This window comes from Dendrobates tinctorius, unplaced genomic scaffold (genome assembly GCF_039654945.1).
Source record: "Dendrobates tinctorius isolate UK_male_01 unplaced genomic scaffold, ASM3965494v1 ptg000319l, whole genome shotgun sequence".
NCBI classification, from domain to species: Eukaryota; Metazoa; Chordata; class Amphibia; order Anura; family Dendrobatidae; genus Dendrobates; species Dendrobates tinctorius.
Window position 1 is genome coordinate 2,820,289 of NW_027361986.1, and position 18,558 is coordinate 2,838,846.

Below are 18,558 nucleotides of genomic sequence, written 5' to 3' on the forward strand. Positions count from 1 at the left end.
ATACATCAGCACAGCACAGCTAATACATCAGCACAGCTCATACATCAGCAAAACACAGCTCTTACATCAGCACAGCACAGCTCATACATCAGCAGAGCACAGCTCATACATCAGCACAGCACATACATCAGCACAGCACAGCTCATACATCAGCACAGCACAGCTCATACATCAGCACAGCACAGCTCATACATCAGCACAGCACATACATCAGCACAGCACAGTTCATGCATCAGCAAAACACAGCTCTTACATCAGCACAGCACAGCTCATACATCAGCAGAGCACAGCGCTTACATCAACCAGCACAGCACAGCTCATACATCATCACAGCACAGCTCATACATCAGCAGAGCACAGCTCTTACATCAATCAGCACAGCACAGCTCATACATCATCACAGCACAGCTCTTACATCAGCACAGCTCATACATCATCACAGCACAGCTCATACATCAGCAGAGCACAGCTCTTACATCAATCAGCACAGCACAGCTCATACATCATCACAGCACAGCTCTTACATCAGCACAGCTCATACATCAGAACAGCACAGTTCATACATCGGCACAGCTCCTACATCAGCACAGCACAGCTCTTACATCAATCAGCACAGCACAGCTCATACATCAGCACAGCTCCTACATCAGCACAGCACAGCTCTTACATCAATCAGCACAGCACAGCTCATACATCAGCACAGCACAGCTCATACATCAGCACAGCACAGCTCATACATCAGCACAGCACAGTTCATACATCGGCACAACACAGCTCTTACATCAGCACAGCTCCTACATCAGCACAGCACAGCTCTTACATCAATCAGCACAGCACAGCTCATACATCAGCACAGCACAGCTCATACATCAGCACAGCACAGCTCATACATCAGCACAGCACAGTTCATACATCGGCACAACACAGCTCTTACATCAGCACAGCCCTTACATCAGCACAGCTCTTACATCAGCACAGCACAGCTTATACATCAGTAGAGCACAGCTCTTACATCAATCAGCACAGCACAGCTCATACATCAGCACAGCACAGCTCTTACATCAGCACAGCTCTTACATCAGCACAGCTCTTACATCAGCAAAGCACAGTTCATACATCGGCACAACACAGCTCTTACATCAGCACAGCTCTTACATCAGCACAGTTCATACATCAGCACAGCACAGCTCAGACATCAGCACAGCACAGTTCATACATCGGCACAACACAGCTCTTACATCAGCACAGCACAGCTCTTACATCACACCATGAAGTTGACTCTCCTTGAGTTAACTTTCAAACTCTTACTAGATGATACCAAAACAAATATATAATCCCATTGTTAGATCTGGTGTTCTCTAATAGAGGTAGAATTTATTTAGTCAGTGCGTGGAGTAAACTATAACATTACTTCCTCCATTTGCCCAACCCCTGAGATCGCTCTATTCTAAGTATATAATATTTTAAGTCACACTATATCATACAAAACAATTTAATAGTTACAGAGATTTATAAAATAAAAAAAAGCACCATGGCCAATAATTGCATTTGGATTGACCTGCATTAGCAGGCAGACTTTTTTTGCAATCTCAAGCAATCTCTTGGCATCTGTACATTGAACTTACGGTTTGCGAAGAATCATTGTAAGTAAAGCTGCAGGTCCGAGTTGTGCAAGAAACACTAGAGATTCTTGTAGCTCATCCTCAGTATCTCGATCACTGGTAGCTGTCTCTATAGGTGGCTCATCTTTATAGAATCTGTAAAACTGGGAATCCTTGTCTTGGAAATTTGGTTCTTGTCTCACTGCAAAAATATCATGGATATTTTACTAAGTGATTTACTTGTGCTGGATTAACCACTAATCTCAAAAAGACCAAGACACTAGAGGATTTGATGAAACAAAAACAATTAAATGGACTATATAAAAATCCAGTGAAACCTCCCATACTGTATTTTTCATGATCTAAGAAAGCATTAAAGAGGATCTGTCAACAGATTTCACAATAAAGACAGCAAATATTAAATGCATCTCGTAGCCCAGACTTACTTTGATAATGTCTGAATGGATGTATAATCCTTTCTACTACCTAGCATGATAGACAGCTCCTCAGTATCCCTCCTGCTGCTGAGATCTCACACAGCTCGGTACAAGCTGCAGGTGTCAAGTTGACTGAGCAGAGACTGAATACACTTGTACTCATGAGCTCTCACGTTTAAACTGGAGCCACAAAATGCCAAAAGTGGAAGTTTAATCTACTGCATGAAATAGACTCTATGGACCCAATTTATTATTGCATCTGTGCCTATTTTTGTCTAGTTTTTGGTGCTTTTCATGTGTTTTTCATTTGGTCCTAATACTTTTAACTTGTGACTTTTTTTAAGCCTATTTTACAGTATATGGGTTTGACTTTTTGTTTGTTATGTTTGCCATCATGGACAGTGTTACAGGTTTCTGGATGTTTTTAGCTGATTTATCAATTGTGTCAAGTTGAAGAATTTTGCACAAATGCACTTCAGTTACCCCCTATAGTCTTTTTATGTACGTCAGATATTTTTGTTACAATTTCTGCCTTATTTTGCAAAATGTGTGACTTTTTGCACTAAAAAAAAAAAAAATCACAAAACAGATCAAAGACAAAAATAAAGACTTTTATTTTCTTTGCAAAATTCAGAAATTTTTAAGAATTTGGTACAAAAAAGACAATGAATACCGCAACACATAAAAAGAAAAATGGCTTAAGAGAAAACTCAAATGATGAACACAGGCCTAAGAGCTCAACATTTCCCATTCACCACCTTGCAGAGGGAAAATTACGAATCCCGACTGGTGATTAAGAAAATTCTTGATGACATCGGAGAGATAGACAGATCTTTCTGAAGACACTACTTACCATGCACCAGAGCTCCCTCATCCACTAGCACCTGCCATATTCCTACAGCTTGGCTGCGTGACTGTGGCCCTGGGCTAAGGCCAATTAACCAGTCCACAAGCTCTTTCCCTGAACAGCACTGCCTGTGGGTAAGAAATGACAAGATCATTTTTAAGCAAGCACCAGTGGAATCTGAGCTGGAAAACAAAGCAAGCAACACATTAAGGGCCCTGTTACACTAAGCGATGCACCAGCGATCCCGACAACGATATGACCTGGTCAGGATCGCTGGTGTGTCGCTACATGATCGCTGGTGAGCTGTCAAACAGGCAGACTCACCAGAGATCAGGACCAGCGAGGACGCGGGTAACTAAGCGCGCACGTCGCTTAGTTACCCGCTGTGTACCCTGGATACCAGCGTGCTCGCTTAGTTACCCGCTGCTTACCTTGGATACCAGCTCCTAGTGCGAGCACGCTGGTATCCACAGCAGGTAACTAAGCGACGCGCGCGCTTAGTTACCCGCTGTTTACCTTGACTACCAGCTCCCAGCATCTGCTTACAGCGCTGGGAGCTCGCTGATCGATGGTGTCCCACTGCCAAACGCAGCGATGCGCGCTGGCCAGCAGGAGACCAACGATCAAAAAATGGCCCAGGACATTCTTGCACGATCAGTGATACCCGGCGGGGGGCCGGTCGCTGATGCATGTCACACACAGCGAGATCGCTGGCGAGATCGCCGATGCGTCACAAAATCTGTGACTCATCAGCGATCTCGCTAGTGATCTCGCTTAGTGTGAAGTACCCCTAACACTGTGCAATTGCCATAAACCTGATGAACGGCAAGAAAATATCATCAAGGCATCATCTCTATAGACTGATACACGGGCAGACACTGACAGTGAAGGGCCCCTGAATGGGACTTGTGTCTTGGGTCCCCATCCATCCAGCTCCATCACCATACACAATAACATCCATACATTAGGCACACATGTATGAAATATTCACATGTTAACACATTAGACACCCATTTACACATATCGCACACGTTATCTGAAGCTCACTGCCTTATGCGAGGTACCAGCTCATCTTCACCTTATCTCTATTACTACTCACACTTGCGAATTTGAGAAAGACCCAGGCTAGGGTCGAAACATTAAAGAAATCGCTGGGATATCTTTTTTCACTGTTTTGTCACTGTGGTGACCTTTTATGCAGAATAATAAAAATACATATATACTTTGAAGGAACTCTCACTAGTGCAGCTGTATACTATACACTGGAATAAGATTTGTGGCGAGGCACAAGGAGGCGCCCGTCACTTATCAGACATGGCGGGGATGGGTCATTAACAGGCATCAATGAATCTAGAGTGTCTGACTCCAACAAACCCCCTCATCAAAACTGGCGTTGTTCACACTGGTCTTGATGAATTGGGGCAACAGAAATAACACATGCATATACATAATGATGCTTTTGTGACACGCTTATTCAGTTGAACAGAAGATCACTTTTCCTTCATTTATTCATATTTGTAGCAGTCATAATTTTTGTGTTATCTAAGCTGCTGTATACAAGGTCATGGTCTTTTGCGAGTGGCTCTATAGCTTTGTTTTAAGTGCCATTTTGTTAAACACGTATATAAGCGTTACATTTCTGTTAATTATTATGGGTTTAATAGAGTAAAAAAAAAAACAATGACTCCATTTTTTTTATACTTACTAATCAACATAAATAATTTGTTCACTGGATTATACGGGTTATTACAATTACAGGGATACCAAATATGCCCGTGTTATTTACTGGTTTGTGACATTTATTTTTAAAAATGTATTTCAAAAGTGTGGGTAATAAAAATTTTTTTTTTTTTCATTTTTTGATTTTTTTTTCTAGAAAACAAAAATCAGGTTAACTCAATATTCAGGTATATAAAGAGGTACTGGCATTTAGAGATAGATCTCTATGTAGTACAATATGCCTGTAATGAAGAAGAATCATATTTAGATCTTTAGACCACGGGCTACACATGTAGTATATCTGTCCCTGCACTGGTGTTACTTAAAAGATGGCCATTTTATCAAATCATCCATCACCAATTTAACAAAAGTCCATCCTAACATTAGAAATTATACTTATAGAAGACAGCAAGGTAATTCTGCTGACCATCCCGATCCTAACCTATTTATAGAGGGTTGGACATACCATTGATGCAACATGTGTAGCCACAAATGGGTGCAAAAAGTAAGGAGGGAGGACCTGACGGAAATCCAGGAAAATATGGGGAAAACATACAGACTCAATAATAAAGATCTTCATTGTGAAAACTGCATTTTGTGTTTACAAACATGCAAAAGTATAGGAAATCAGGAAGGGGGCTAACACTTTTTCACACAACTGTATTTTTTATTTATTTTTTTATTTCACTGCATTTTGGGACCCATAACTTTTTTATTACTGTTGCTGTGATGTGGGGTCTTGGTTTTTGCATTTTTAAGTGTATAAAATCTTGAAGATTTTTTTTAGATGCAGCAGTTATAGTATTTATTTTTAAGTGGGATTTTCAATTTTTTATGACTTTTACTTAATAAAAATGTTTTAAAAAATCATGTTTATTCTTTTTCTTGTGTGCAAATTTGAAACAAATTACTTTGATGAACTTTGTTTTATTTTTGTCGTTCTTCCATAAGTGGATTTTTACTATTAAATGTTTTTTTTTAATCATAATACATTGGAATATCAACATATTTTCAGGTCGCAAATGTTTTTCTTACTCCTAAGCATAGCCTAAACAAATCTCCAAAATAATAATTCATCAATCTAATGATTAGGTTGTTGTGAGGAAATGAGCTATGCATTCTTTGGCCACTAGATGGAGCCCTTTCCATAACCAATGAAAGGATATAAATATCATCTATATTATAAATTACTATGATAGGGTCTAAAATTGAAGTTTGCTGATGAAAATATGGTTACTAATACTGATAACAGCCATAATACAGGCAACATTATTATTTACACCCTTCAATCTCTGGACATTTTCATGTTTTAATGTGTAACACTGAATGATATTGAATTTATTATATTTGAGGCAATCAGTGAATTTATTATATTTGAGGCAATCAGTAACAATTTATTATAAAAACATGGGGGCTGTATTCCAGCTCTTGTTAAAACAAAAAGTTTTCTTTACTCCAAATAAATTTGAAAAATACATCCAAGGCAAATGAATAGAAAGCGACACTTTTTGAACATACTCCGGGGTTCTTTTTCAAAGCCTGGATTAAAGGGAATCTGTCAGCAGATTTTATCTATGGAATTTGACAGCAGCAACATAAAGGGGCAGAGACCCTGATTTGTCACTTATTGGGCTGCTTGGTGCAGTTTCACTACAATCCCTGTTTTCTCAGTTATAAATGTAGCAGAGTTCAAATTGCTGAGCCCTGTATAGCTGGCCCACACCCCTGATTGGCAGGTTCCTGTGTACATTGTTGGCAAGCTGCCAATCAGTAGTGGGGGCGGGGTAATACAGATTAGCTGGACTACCCTGCACGTGAGACCTAGTCCTGCAGTGATAATCTCTTGCTGATAAAACACTAAGTGTATGGAAACCACAGCACTCTGAACAATAAGTGACACATCTTTGGAATCACGGTCTCAATGCCTACATTATGCTGCTCTCAGATTAAATAGCAAAAACCTGCTGTTTCCCCTTAAAGGGGTTGCCAGTACTTTAATATTAATGGATTTTCCTTAGGATATGTAATCAATACAGAATGGGGGGGGAGGGGGACTGGTACCCCTACTGATCTGTTGTTCCCAATGCCAGTGGTATCTGGATGTGATCCATTGCAGAGTGGAACAGCACAGCTCCATCATCTGCATAGTGGCCACGGCAGGGTACTGCAGATTCACCACTATTGATTTGAGAATGGATATATTACTATTTGAAAATACTGCATATGAATCTGATATCATATGCCTATGACTATGAACTTAGATTGAAGGAAACAGTTAATTTCCGTATGGACACGTTGAACTTGTAAAACATATGGTGAGGGCGGCCTATTTATTTACTCTCATGTTAGGATGCTACCCACAATCATGTATTATACCACTTATTTAATCTGTGACAACCATGTATGTAGATCTTGACCTATAAACTGTCACCTCTGGTGTTTGACATTTTGGAATTGCTTTTTTGGCATTTGCTTTTTTTTATCAGTTGATCGTTTTGGAAGTGTGAAGTGTTCGCAGCTTTAGAAGTTGTCTTTTATGTGTGGCATTGCTTTCTAAGAAGTTGCCATTAACATACTTACCGCGCAGAATTTTTTCTGTATGTTTTATATTGGTGATGGCATACGTTAGCTCCATGGTGTGTCTGCTGCCATCATGGTTGGAAGATGGAAATTGCCCCTTATGGTTACTATTGAGAATAGTGAGATGCAGACTTTTCCTCCACTCTGTTCATTCATCAGTTCAAGAAATACATTTATGAATCAACCATTAATGTAACGCGCACAGACCCGTGTTAGTGTAAGTAAGGCCTCATGCATGAGAGAAGGGCTGATAATGTCCGTACAGCACCGTGAGATGAGCCATAAGAAATAAATAGGAGACAAGCGAATGATACAACAGGACGGGAAGAAATGTTTCAGTGTGTAATGTCGGGGTATTAGGACTCTACCTGTGATTCCGAAAATGGTGTTTTCTATCACGCATCAATGCCGGTGACATGGCAAGAACATAGGTCTGCAGGACTTTAGCCGCTCTCCAAACTTTGTGTGACACCACCTAGAGGAACAGAAGGGTACAACGTCTTCAGGACAGGCCGGGCCACATGCTAAAGACCGAAGGTATGATCTGGAAGATTGATTAATAACATTGCTATGCAGTACATACAAACTCAGGGTTTTGTTGGAAGCGCACAACGAAATGACGAATACTGATACTAATGACGACGATTGTTACCTGGCTGTCTCAAAGTCACTATGTCACAAGGGTTAAGTATCATTTTGTATTTCATTGGTCAATAGCATCTATAAATGAGCACAAGGGAGAATGAAATCATGGTCAAAAAACGCTTTATATTCATGTAGCTGGCTGTTTGGAACTTCAGAAGGAGCTAAACTAAGCAAAGTACACAAATGTCTCTCTCGGAATGTCTGGAAAAGTCCAAACTCCTGCAGAAAGATGTCCGCACACTAAGAAGATCCGCTTTAAATGTGACCTCTCGTTATTACATATATACACACGTGCTCAAAATTGGTGGTACCCCTCTTTTAATGACAGACAACCCACAATGGTGAAAGAAATAACTTGAATCTGACAAAAGTAATAATAAATCAAAAATCTATGAAAACGAACAAATGAAAGTCAGACATTGCTTTTCAATCATGCTTCCACAGAATTAAAAAAAAAATAGAACTCATGAAATAGACCTGGACAGAAATGATGGTAACCCTGAAAAAATTTGTGACAAAAGGGACATGTTAAATCAAGGTGTGTCCACTAATTAGCATCACAGGTGTCTACAATCTTGGAATCAGTGAGTGGCCTGTATAGATGGCTACAGATACTCACTGTGCTGTTTGGTGACATGATGTGCATCACACTCAACATGGACCAGAGGAAGCGAAGGAAAGAGTTGTATCAGGAGATTAGAAAGAAAATTATAAACAAACATGGTAAAGGTAAAAGTTATATGACCATCTCCAAGCAGCTTGATGTTCCTGTGACTACAGTTGCGCTTATTATTCAGAAATTTAAGCTCCATGGGACAGTAGCCAACCTCCCTGGCCGTGGCCGCAGGAGGAAAATTGATGACAAATCAAAGAGACGGATAATACGAATGGTAACAACAAAGCCCAGAAAAACTTCTAAACAGATTAAAGGTGAAATTCAAACTCAAGGAACATCAGTGTCAGATCGCACCATCTGTCGTGGTATGAGCCAAAGTGGACTTCATGGGAGACAACAAAGGAGGACACCATTGTTGAAACAAATAAAAAATCCAGACTGGAATTTTCCAAACTACATGTTGACAAGACACAAAACTTCTGGGAGAATGTCTTATGGACAGATAAGACAAAAATGGAACTATTTGGCAAGGCACATCAGCTCTATGTTCACAGACAGAGAAATGAAGCATGTCAAGAAAAGAACACTCTCCCTACTGTGAAACATGGAGGAGGCTCTGTTATGTTCTGGGGCTGCTTTGCTGCATCTGGCACATGGTGTCTAGAATCTGTGCAGGGTACAATGAAATCTCAAGACTATCAAGGGATTCTAGAGAGAAATGTGCTGCCCAGTGTCAGAAATCTTGGTCTCAGTCACAGGTCATGCGTCTTGCAACAGGATAATGACCCAAAACACAGAGCTAAAACACCAAAAAATGGCTAAGAGGAAAACATGGACTATTCGGAAGTGGCCTTCTTTGAGCCCTGACCTAAATCCTAGTGAGCATCTTTGTAAAGAGCTGAAACATGCCATCTGGAAAAGGCAACCTTCAAACACGAGACAACTGGAGCAGCTTGCTCTTGAGGAGTGGGCCAAAATACCAGTTGAGTGGTGCATAAGTCTCATTGACAGTTACAGGAATCGTTTGATTGCAGCGATTGACTCAAAAGGTTATGTAACAAAATATTAAGCTAAGGGTACCATCATTTCTGTCCAGGCCTATTTCATGAGTTTGATTTTTTAAAAATTCTGTGGAAGCATGGTTGAAAAGCAATGTCTGACTTTCATTTGTTCATTTTCATAGATTTTTGATTTATTATTACTTTTGTCAGATTCAAGTAATTTCTGTGACCATTGTGGGTTTTTCTGTCATTAAACGAGTAGTGCCATGCGTCATGCGATCAGAGGAGGAGCTGACCAGAGGGGGCGTGGCCCGGGGTGGAGCTTAGTGGCAGCCGTGCGCTGCGCCCCGTAATGCTAGTGTGCAACTAGCCTTTCATGCGCATAAAAGCAGCCATGCCTTGCCAACGGATGACATACGGATCACTGTTCAGGGAACATTTCTGCGTATTACAACCATAAAATACAGACCGTATTTTTACACGTTGTGTGTGACTCCAGCCTTAGTGCCAGATACCACAACAAATCTTCAGAGGTCTTTTGTGGAGTTGATGGATCAGGGCTGTTTTAGAGACTTAATGGGGAACTACCTAATATTAGTCATTGTTATGGTTGATAGTTGCACACAATATCTCTACAGAGCATGAGACGCCTTGTATTTGAAACAGGTGTGGTTTCTTGCCTTTGGGGATGACATGCCTGAACAGCCCGAATACACTTTCCTTCACATGTTATCCAACGCCCACCACTTAAGATCTTTGCTACACTCATCGTTTTACAGAAAACCTCTACAATAAAAAGTACTGCCTGCAGCCCATAGCAATAGTGATTGCAGGGATATACTGTAGAGACACATTCTTACATTATCATAATTATTTGTATTAACCCAACACTGAGACAGTTAGGAACCTCATACAGTAAAATATACAGGCAACGTGTACCTGTGTGGAGATGCTCCAACACTAATACTACATAAAATACCCCATGAGATGTAAAAGCTATAAACTGGCAAACTGGGTAGAAAAAATAAATCTGTAAACCTGAAACTAATGGACTAGAACCAAGTCAATTAGCAACCTACTTCATTACAAAAAAAAGCTGCTTAAGTACGTCTGCCGGGGGATTAAACCTCTAAAGAAGCTCAGTGGTTAGCACTGTTCCTTGGCAATCATGGGGTCCAGGCTTCATATCCCACCAAGGACAACATCTGCAAGGAGTTTGTATGTTCTCCCTGTGTTTACCATGGGTTTCCTCCGATTTCCTCTCACATTCCAAACACATACTGATAGAGAATATGAGCCACAGTCGGGACAGTGACGATATAGAGAAGAAGGAAATATTTTGGTGAAAAGTTGAAAATACTTGTTCAATGAGGATTGGAAACTGGCCATAAAGAAAATAAACATGTTTGTAGATTTGTCTTAATGGAGTGAGATGTGCATCATTCATTATGAGTACATTCCCACAATCAGTATTTGTTCAGTCGTTCACGCACTGAATATCTGCATGAATCCCGCACTTCAGCTCACTTGCGTTTTTCCATGCTTTGTTACCGCATTCATTTTTTAGGCGTTTTTCATGCATGCATTTTTGTCTCTTTGGTATATTAGATTTGATGTGCAAAGAGATATATAGACAGATTACTTATTCAAATAAAATGTTTTTTTCTGTTTGTGTGTTGTTGTTTTTATTACTGGGTTAGTAATGGGGCTGTCTGACACCTCTTCCTTTCTAACCCCTGGGCTTGATTCCAGCTGTGATTTTTGACAAATCACAGCTGTGATCAACCCCAACTACTATTATCCCAATTGCCACCGCACTAAGGCTATCAGGAAATTTCAGACATGCGCCAATTCTGGCGTGGCTGATGGCTGGTATTTTTAGGCTGGGAAGTGCCCGATAACCATGGACCTTCCCAGCCTGATAATATAAGCCCTTAGCTGTCTGCTTTACCTTGGCTAGTTATCAAAAATAGGGGGGAGACCCCACATCATATTTTAAAATTATTTATTTATTTATTAGGCTAAACCAGGCTAAAAACACCTGTGTAAATGCCCTTACAATGCATGTGTTTTTTAATTATGGATTTACTGCATATAATGTAATCTATGGGGAAATTCAGCACAGAAGACTGAATGTTCCCGCAAGAGAAATTTACATGCTGTGGCTTGGAAACCTGAGCTGCTAAGATCTATAGGCCGAACACAGATCTCCCCAAGAATCTGCCTCCAGAGATTATCTATATTGAAAGACTGACAGTCTGCTCTCATGATATAAATGTCTCACACTGATAATGTCCACTTTCATTTCCAATAAGCTCTGGAGGCAGATCCATAGATCTTAACAGCACTTTTATATATTAAGAAAAATGTGGATTGATCGCTAATAAGACATCAGATCGCAGATATCAAGGTATCATTGTATTCAAGTTCCTATGACCTACATGCCCATATAGACGGCTTAAGAGGGCTGATCCTACTGACAGAGTCCCTTTAAGTTTCTTTTTCATTATCCCAAGATTTAAAGTAATGTATTCTTCTGCCATCCTAAGCATCACTTTGCTTTACAGTGCTACAATTCTTCTTCACCACATCTCTCATCCTGTTCCTAATGTTTTGTTATTTAAAGTGAACCAGTTTACTCTCTACCGAATCAATCACTCTACAATAAGACTGCCTCATTTGTATGTCAGCGGTGGCTAGAAGTCCATGTTTGCCAACATCTATTTCCCTTATGCCAAAGTCAGAGTATGATGAAACAATGCAGCCATTTTTAGTATTTTTACGCAATGTAAAATTGCAGATTTTTGAATACAATTTTGAGGATGTTCTACCTAAATCCAGACTGTATTCAATGTATTTATCCCTTCTTGTTGTCATAAAACTAATAAGAAATTCAGAGTGTATGACCACAAGGCAGTATACATTATTACATTAGGGTATAAATGCAAATTCTCTCTGGAATATATCATTTCAGGCTGTATAACGTACAATACTGTAATCTCCCACTGGAAACCTGTGGATTATTTCCTGCATGTAGCTTTACATAAATGACTGGTACTTTGGCTACTATATCTTAACTATAGAGGACTAGGATCGACCTATGGGGACCAAATCCTGATGTTTTCGTGACTCATAATTTACAAAAAAAATCAGTTACGGTACTTTAAATCTTTTTATATGTTATTACATAATATGAAAAGATTAATTTTTAATTACAGTATGTTTACACCTCTTTTTCTTTTCTTTGCTTGTACTTATGGTTTCTTCTCTTCTGCATACCAGTATAGCAAATGCGATACCAGAATAGAGTAAAGGACAAATAATAAGAAAGATAAATTGAATGCCAATTAATTAACAGGTAACTATGCTTTCAAGAAACTTTTCAGAATAAGCTGTCCTGTGTGTCCATGAGGAGTGAAACTATCTTTGACCATTACCTATGTAGATGTGAATCTAGCTCCAAAATGAGGAAAAAGACTTGCCAGAAAGCTCAGCACAATCTTTCTGTGTCTCACTGTTGGAATATGTTTGGCCCAACAACTACATTCCTGTTTATGAGTGTTTAGTTGCTAGATTTGTATGCTGTTTATGAAATGAGAACAACAACAAAAAAACCTCCCAGAGGCTCACACAGGGAGAGCATGTGACTGTATTTCCTGTGTCTGTGTATGAGAGAAGCAGCCTGCTGTAGATGCTGCACAGATAGAGACACACAAATGATTTATTCCTGATCTATTAAGCTTATCATATATTGTTCCTGTTTGTTCCTAAATAAAGAAGCTCTGTTGTCACAGGCTTGGAGGGTATACTGAATAATCTGCTGCCAACACTCACTCTTTACTGCTGAGCCAGCGAGATCACACTATCATTGTGCACATCGCACAGGGTCTAGGCCAGCCCCTGAAAGGATTGTCACTGGTAACGCTTCATTTCAGGACGAGGTATAGTCTGCAGCAGTAACCACAGCCTCTGCCTGCTGAAGACGCTTCATTTGAATATCACAGAATGCCCGGGGATTTTCAAACGAAGGTCAGAGTTTTGGTTTTGACATGAAGGCAGTGGAGTGAGAGGAAGGCTGTTTTGTTCACTGCAATTTTTCTATTTTGTTTCTATATGTGATCGGTAATTCTTTAATGAAGAGGCATGGAGACCTGTAATATTTAAAGCCTGATATTCTTAGGTTTACTGGCTAAGCTGAATCCATTCCCAGGAGATTCTACTACTAGTTGGCATCAATGCATTTTTTCATTGGAATGTGTAGATGAATAATCAGGAGGTACAGTAGGCCTATCCATTTCTCGCAGTCATCCCTAGCAGAATACAATTATTTACACAGAGGAAGCTTTTGTGCAGAAAGTGCTCTGGGTTACCTGTTTCACAGTGTGGCTGTACTCCTCTAGAGATTCACTATCAGGAAGTGGGGTCTGGAAAAAAAAAACATGAAAATAGTCTACATTATATTAAAGAAAAGGCAAATAGAAGACTACTGTATCTAAAAAGGGCAAAGAGGACTCTAGTGTAACAGTTCCATCTCCTCTGGGACATTCTTAAGGGCAAAACTGATTGTTAACTTGTATCACATATACAAGCACAAAGGTGAAATAAATATCTCCTTACATCACCAGAAAACATGAATGACGCATTCTCAATGTAAAAGTACAGTAAAAAAAAAAAAAGTTACAGTAAAACCAAAAATGTGCATCCTGGGTCTGGTCAGCATCCAGCATACTCATTCTGTGAGCTTGTTCACACAGGTTGCTATGAATGACTTTCAGGTTAGGGAAGCAAATATTTTATTTTCTGCTTCTCATTTTTAGAAGTATTAGGGTATGATCACACATTGCCCATGTTTTGTAGCGCTCTTTTTTGCTGAATGTTTTTCTTCAAACAAAAATTTCACGCTTCACAGTACTAATAAAGTAAATGAGATTTTTAAAATCCCATGCACACGCTTATTTATTTTTCCTTGCATTTTTTTGAACAGTTACGCAATTTTTTTTGAAATATGCAGCATGTCAAATCTTTCAGTGTTTTCGCAGCATTTTTCACCTAATAAATGGGGGAAAAAAAACATAAAAAATGCACACACAAAAGGACCTATTTTCTACAGCATTATTCCTGCAAACATTCTGTCTTTTGCTGCAGAAAAAAAACACTGCAGAAATACCTGGTGCAAACATACTCTTAATATGTCTGACTGCTAACCCCATAACTGCACAGGAGTTGGCGCTACATTATCTGTACTCTTATAACTCATAGTTAGTGATGGTCGAAGCTGTGGATGTTCGGGTTCAGCCGAACATTAACAAAAAGGTACCGTAAGGCCTGTTTCACACTTCCGTTTTTGTCATCAGTCAAAATCCGCCATTTTTTAAAAAAAAAAACGGATCAGCCAAAAAAGGGGTGGATCCGTTTTTTCCTCCATAGACTAACGTTAGTGGCGGATTGTGACTGATGGTTGTCCGTCTCACCCACTTTTTGACGGATCTGCCAAGATTTTAGCGACTCCCGAGCAGATGAAACGGACCCTGCAACTTTTTTTGGCTTGGCGGACCGCTATTTGTAGCTGTGCATGCCTGGTCGGGAGCTCTTTTAACCATTTAATACCATTCCGGGAGCTCTCTCTCCCGCGATGTCACCTCCATCCTCCCGCGATGTCGCGGCCACCACCGTCCTCCCGCGATGTCACCTCCTTCCTCCCGCGATCTCGCGGCCACCACCGACCTCCCGCGATGTCACCTCCGTCCTCCTGCGATTTCACAGCCGCCGATGTCCCCTCCGACCTCCCGCGAGATCGCGGCCGCCGATCTCACCACCGACCTCCCACGAGATCGCGGCCGCCGATCTCACCACCGACCTCCCGCTAGCCGCCGTGATGACCGCGGTCCCTTTAAATCACGCCGCTCCACGGATCCGTTCTCCTACATGGTCCGATGTCATCCGACATCACTAAATGGAGACGGATCAGTTTCTTTCATCCTTTGGCGGATTTAACTGACCGCCAATGACGGAGGTATGAAACAGGCCTAATCCGGACCCAATTCAAATGATTTGGGGGCCCAAACATCCAGTGTATCCCACGCTGTCACTTTTTTAAAGTGTTTGCAATATTTTTCGATGTCAAAGTCATTGTAATCCTGACTCTGACGATAAGGAGCCTGCAGAAAACTGTTCCTGAAAGAAAAGGAAGCTTGAGTCTGACATAGCCCCAGTGGCCAGTGGGGAATTGCAAGACTACTATTTTTTTTATACAGAATTGTGATATGAAAAAAAAGGTTCCAACATTTTTTATAAAATACATGTTAAAACCTGATAACTTTCTGGTGGCACATTCCCTGTAAATGGCAAGCAGCAAGTAATCTTCTATGTGAATAAATATAAGCTGCTGCATCTTTGTGTTTTTTTTGCATTTCCTTACAAGGTCACTGATGAACCTTTCCCCTTTTACCAGCTGTCATCTGAAGATTGACTTCTACCTGAGTGACTGTGTTTGCAGGACAAACATGCCAACTTCTTTATCATGGGAGATATAGCAAAGCTATTATTCTCCAATTTACTTTTAAAAGAATGCTGCCTTAGAAGATGCCGCCGTCTGCCACAAATATGTGGCGCTCCAACTCTCATCCATGTATTTCTCACCGACATTAGTCGACGTAATTAAAAGGAAGTGTCTAGCACAACACAATACACACCCTATTTATATACAGTGCATTGAAAAAGTATTCACACCCTGTACATCTTTTCATGCTATACCCACAAACTTGAATGTATTTTATTGGTATTTTATCTGATATACCAACACAAAGTAGCAAGTATTTGTGAAGTGTAAAGGAAGTGATGCATGGTTTTCTAATTATTTAAAAAATCTGAATATTGTGACGTGCATTTGTATTCAGCCCCCTTCAGTCTGATACCCAGTAGTCAAAAGTTTAAGTTGCATATGAAAAGCAGAGTTTGTGTCAAACACTATAAAGGGCTGGTTAGGCAGGGTATTTAGCAAGAAATATACAATTGCTGGTGGGTTGCAAGGCATGGGGGAACTATTAGATTCCCTGTAATTAAAAATGTCAGCTGCTTTCATCTATACAGCCATCTTCTCTGGGTGTACTCCTGAACTTCTGTGGTCCATTGTCATCTTGACACATTGGAAACTACTCTCCCTCCTTTTTTGTTGCCATCAGATCAGGTGATGAAAGGGATTATTATGTGATCACAGCTCCCAGGATGCATTGGGTTCCGTCTCGTCATTTTAAATTTGATTGGTTACCTGATCTGATGACATCTCAACAAGGAAGGAAAGGGGAGCAATTTCTTCCATGCCAAGATAGCAAACGTTTCTATAGAACTTCCGGCATAGAAAAGAGGGCAGAAGGGTGGCGTTGAAATGCTTAACCCCTTAGTGACAGAGCCAGTTTGCAGCTTAATTACCAGGCCAATTTTTACAATTCTGACCACTGTCCTTTTATGAGGTTATAACACTGGAACGCTTTAATGGATCTCGCTGATTCTGAGAATGTTTTTTCGTGACATATTGTACTTGATGTTAGTGATAAAATTTCTTCGATAAGTCTTGTGTTTATTTATGATAAAAATGGAAATATGGCAAAAATGTTGAAAATTTTGCAATTTTAAAAATTTAAATTTTTATGCCCTTAAATCAGAGAGATGTGTCAGACAAATTTCTTAATAAATAACATTTCCCACATGTCTACTTTACATCAGCACAATTTTGGAAGCAACATTTTTTTTGTTAGGAAGTTATAAGGGTTAAAAGTTGACCAGTGATTTCTCATTTTTACAACAAAATTTACAAAACCATTTTTTTTAGGGACCACATCAAATTTAAAGTCATTTTGAGGGGTCTATATGGCAGAAAATACCCCAAAGTGGCACCATTCTAAAAACTAGACCCCTCAAGGTGCTCAAAACCACATTCAAGAAGTTTATTAACCCTTTAAGTGCTTCACAGGAACTAAAGCAATGTGGAAGGAAAATATTAACATTTAACTTTTTTTTGCAAAAAATTTACTTCAGAACCAATTTTTTTTTATTTTCACAAGTGTTAAAAGAGAAAATCAACCACAAAATTTGTTGTAGAATTTCTCCTGAATACGCCGATACCCCATATGTGGGGGTAAACCACTTTTTCACCACACGGCAGAGCTCGCAAGGAGAGGTACCGGGGGGGATCGGGGACCCTATTTCTCTCTCCTCTGATGTGCGATCACATCAGAGGAAAGAGAAATTAAATGTAAAATCGCGGCTTTTTTTTTGCGGTCGCCGTTATAGGGTTAAGGCCAGGATCACACTTGCCATTTAAACAGCCGAGTTTCGCATGGTAATACACGGCGCTGCCGCCGGGACTCAGGAGCGGGACGTGCAGCTCCATGTATTGCTATGCGGCCGCACGCCCCGCTCCTGAGTCCCGGCGGCAGCGCCGTGTATTACCATGCGAAACTCGGCCGTTTAAATGGCAAGTGTGATCCCGGCCTAATAACGGTGATCGCAAAAGCGGGGTCGGTAAAAACCGACCGATTCATGTTCTCTGGGGTCTCGGCTACCCCTTGCAGCCGAGACCCCAGAGAAAATCCAACACTGGGGGGCGCTATGTACTTTCTCCACAGCGCGGTGAATTAACGGCGCTGTGGTTTTAGTACCCTTAATTACCACCGTTAAAAGGCGTATCGGTGGTCGTTAAGGGGTTAAAGGGGTTTACCCATGAACAAAAGTTAATTTTAATCAATGGATCTTGGAATAATAATTTCCACAATTGGACGTGTTTAAATGAAATGTTCCTGTGCTGAGATAATCTTATAAATGTGCCCCTGCTGTGTACTGTGCAATGGCTGTGTCTGACCGTACAGGGACATGGTCTGATCATACCAAAGATCATGGGCAGTGGGGAAGCAAAACAGAGTATACAGACAGGACATCAGAGGATCACAGCAGATTCTTTCTGTGAGGTGAAACATTTCAATGCCTGTTTGTAAACAAAGTTTGACTTCAAAGAAAGAATTAGCTGTGATCTCATTGTGTCCTGTCTGTATCCTCTCCCCCCCCCCCCAGGAGCTGTGGTATGATCAGACCATGTCCCTGTATGGTCAGACACAGC

The 18,558-nt window shown here is 40.4% G+C and overlaps 1 protein-coding gene across 2 annotated transcripts in view; it reads right to left on the reverse strand.

The window, feature by feature from the left end:
- Positions 1–18,558, reverse strand: part of LOC141073895 (rap guanine nucleotide exchange factor 3-like) — a 120,603-nt gene that overhangs the window by 54,472 nt on the left and 47,573 nt on the right. For both annotated transcript variants that reach the window (XM_073561435.1, XM_073561434.1), the window contains exons 3-6: positions 13,817–13,870; positions 7,553–7,659; positions 2,892–3,013; positions 1,626–1,803 (exon numbers count right to left, since the gene is read on the reverse strand). In XM_073561435.1, coding sequence (XP_073417536.1) covers positions 1,626–1,803; positions 2,892–3,013; positions 7,553–7,659; positions 13,817–13,870 — 461 coding nt within the window. The remainder of the gene's footprint in view (positions 1–1,625; positions 1,804–2,891; positions 3,014–7,552; positions 7,660–13,816; positions 13,871–18,558) is intronic.